Source organism: Priapulus caudatus, unplaced genomic scaffold (genome assembly GCF_000485595.1).
Source record: "Priapulus caudatus unplaced genomic scaffold, Priapulus_caudatus-5.0.1 Scaffold540, whole genome shotgun sequence".
NCBI lineage: Eukaryota > Metazoa > Priapulida > Priapulimorpha > Priapulimorphida > Priapulidae > Priapulus > Priapulus caudatus.
The window spans coordinates 167,748-170,154 of record NW_014577601.1 but is presented as its reverse complement, the minus strand read 5'-3'; the positions used below and the strand labels follow the sequence as shown (position 1 = coordinate 170,154).

General features: G+C 42.8%; 1 protein-coding gene across 4 annotated transcripts in view; it reads left to right on the top strand.

The window, feature by feature from the left end:
* The window catches only part of LOC106811442 (catalase-like), a 23,335-nt gene that overhangs the window by 5,142 nt on the left and 15,786 nt on the right, over positions 1 to 2,407 (top strand). For 3 of the 4 annotated variants that reach the window (XM_014815060.1, XM_014815059.1, XM_014815056.1), the window contains exon 1: positions 616 to 769. The exons of the other annotated variant lie outside the window; for it this stretch is intronic. In XM_014815060.1, coding sequence (XP_014670546.1) covers positions 713 to 769 — 57 coding nt within the window. In that variant the 5' untranslated portion in view covers positions 616 to 712. Of the gene's footprint in view, positions 1 to 615; positions 770 to 2,407 lie in introns of those variants that run through there. 4 annotated transcript variants of the gene reach the window in all.

The following is a 2,407-nucleotide window of genomic DNA, read 5'->3' as shown; positions in this document are numbered from 1 at the left end:
AGACAATTAAGTCACGACACAAAGTAATTAAAACTAAAAGGGTAAAAAATTGTCATCAAATGGTGCCCCTTCGGCTTCGCTCCCGATGCAGGAAATCCGAAAGGGTTTACATCTGCTCAGCTGTACAGTGTACATACGATACGTAACATACCTGCTTTTCATCCCTACAAAGACAGTTCCTAATTACGTCTGACGCTAACACAGTTTTATTCACTGTCTTGTCGTGACACCAGAATTTAGATAGTCGTAAATGTCCTTGTTTGTTAACGATCAGCAAAAATTTCAGCATTTCAGAATCGCAGAATTTCACATCGTTCAAAACATGTCAAAAAACATACACATGCACCAAGACATGTGCACTTGTTCAAATGGAGGCGTGACCCAAGGGCGTGGTTAAACTGTGACGTCGCTGTGGTGGCTGTCAGGTAGACTGGTACTCGCTCCCTTTGCTCGCTCCCACCTCGATTACTCGAGTAACCATAGATATATAACACATGTGTTGTATATATCTATGGAGTAACTAAGCCGAGATTGGCAGCAAGTACCAGTCTAGGTGTCACGCGGCGGCATGGGGTCAAAGGTAAACATTTTGATGTCGCGTTTCTCCTCTGTCGACGTGCTAGATTGGTGTCGACGCACTCTCTCGCTCGCTTTCTCTCTCGACGGGTTATCGTGTTTGGAAGTTGCTCGCAAGAACTCAAACTAGATCGAGATGGCTGGAAGGGACAAGGCAACGAACCAAATGAAAGAATGGTCTGAAGCAAAACAGGTGGGTAGGTGACACTTCACTTGTGAAGTTGTGTGTTTGATGGTGCGTACATGATGATGAGACTGAGCAGACACACGCGCACCCACGTACGTACTTAGACGTACACGTATTTGCTGGTGCGTGTGCGTGATCGTTAATAAATCGCTCATATCCTTATTTTAGGCCTGGTTGACTCACCGACGCGTCACTAGTTTTTAAATTTTAGTGAATAAGTATAATAATACTATAATAGCAATAGTTTAGTGATGTGCATGTGTGTTGGCATTGCCATTACTGCATTAGGCCTACACACGACACACGAGCCCTAGGGCTAGGTCAGCTGTGGTCAGACTTTAAGGGCGTAGGAATCGGGGGGGGGGGCTTTAGCCCCCCAGTCAAAAAAGTGGGGGGCCCCCACTTTTCATGGCTGAAAACTCCTTATTTTATAGTTCATCATTTTGGACTTTTAAATATATCAGCTTCATGTTCATAGTTCATAGTACGTATACGTCGCGATGTGAGCTAGCTACGACCATGCTACAACGGTACAACCAACTGTTTATCCGAGCAATATACTATAACTATTGTCTGGTTCCCTGACCAAGTTTTTCTTACAAATACTACTAGGTACCTGCATGGATCTGTCAGAATGCACAAACGCGTGTATATTTTTAGTGGTACTATAGAGCTGATAGCTAGAGCTTTGCTCCCGCTACAGAAAGGAAGGTAGGTTCACTATACTGTAGCACGTGGGGTGGGAGTGAAGGGTTGTATGGGTAGAGGTATAGTGTACAAGTTCAATTTGTACAAACAGAGATTGAGCCAGATTAGACGTCCGCAAATACTTCTTTAGTCACCGAGTAGATCGGCCTATGGAATAGTCTCCCCACTGAAGCAGTAGGCCTTTTATAAACGCCATCTCGATATGTTTCTGCGTAACAAGGGTTTTATATAAGCTTTAATTATAGCAAATTCCTAACCCCTAGATATAGCCACTTGTCTTTACGGGGACAATTAAGTGGCATCCAGGTAAATAGTGTCATCTGTGCTACGAGGGATTCCAAGTTCACTATGTTGAGGGCCAGGTTTCTACACGTTGAAAAATTTATCTAAACTGATTGGAACTTTTACTCACAGTGAAGAGTAGATGCACTATAACAACTGGACCACAGTGGTTTCTCTGAAGGTTCCGTCTACTCCATTGTTACTAGCTTATACTAGCACCATTGTTGAATATTGATGATGGGATAAATATCAGGGGTAGAAATAAGGACAATATGCAAGTTAGCCCAAAGGGCTAGTAAGGTAAGGTTTGTACTAGCCCTTCTGGTTTTCAACTAGCCCTTAAAAGCATGATGTCGATAGTGGTTGCGCGGGATAATTTTTGATCTCACGAATGCTCCGAGATGCTTTCTGAGGGTATTGTGTATTGTTTATATTGTGTATATATTGTGTATTGTTGTATTGAGAGGTTTGTTTATTTACAATCATTTTATTATTAAAACAGCCAGCGTGACTGTGAGTGTGACTATAACACTGTATTAGTGGTCCAGTTGTGGACTATTAGTGGAACAGGTCTTCGATGATTGAGGTTGCCATGTTGATACCAGCGCTATAGACGGGTTCCCCGACACTCTACATTGTGCTATTACATGAGAA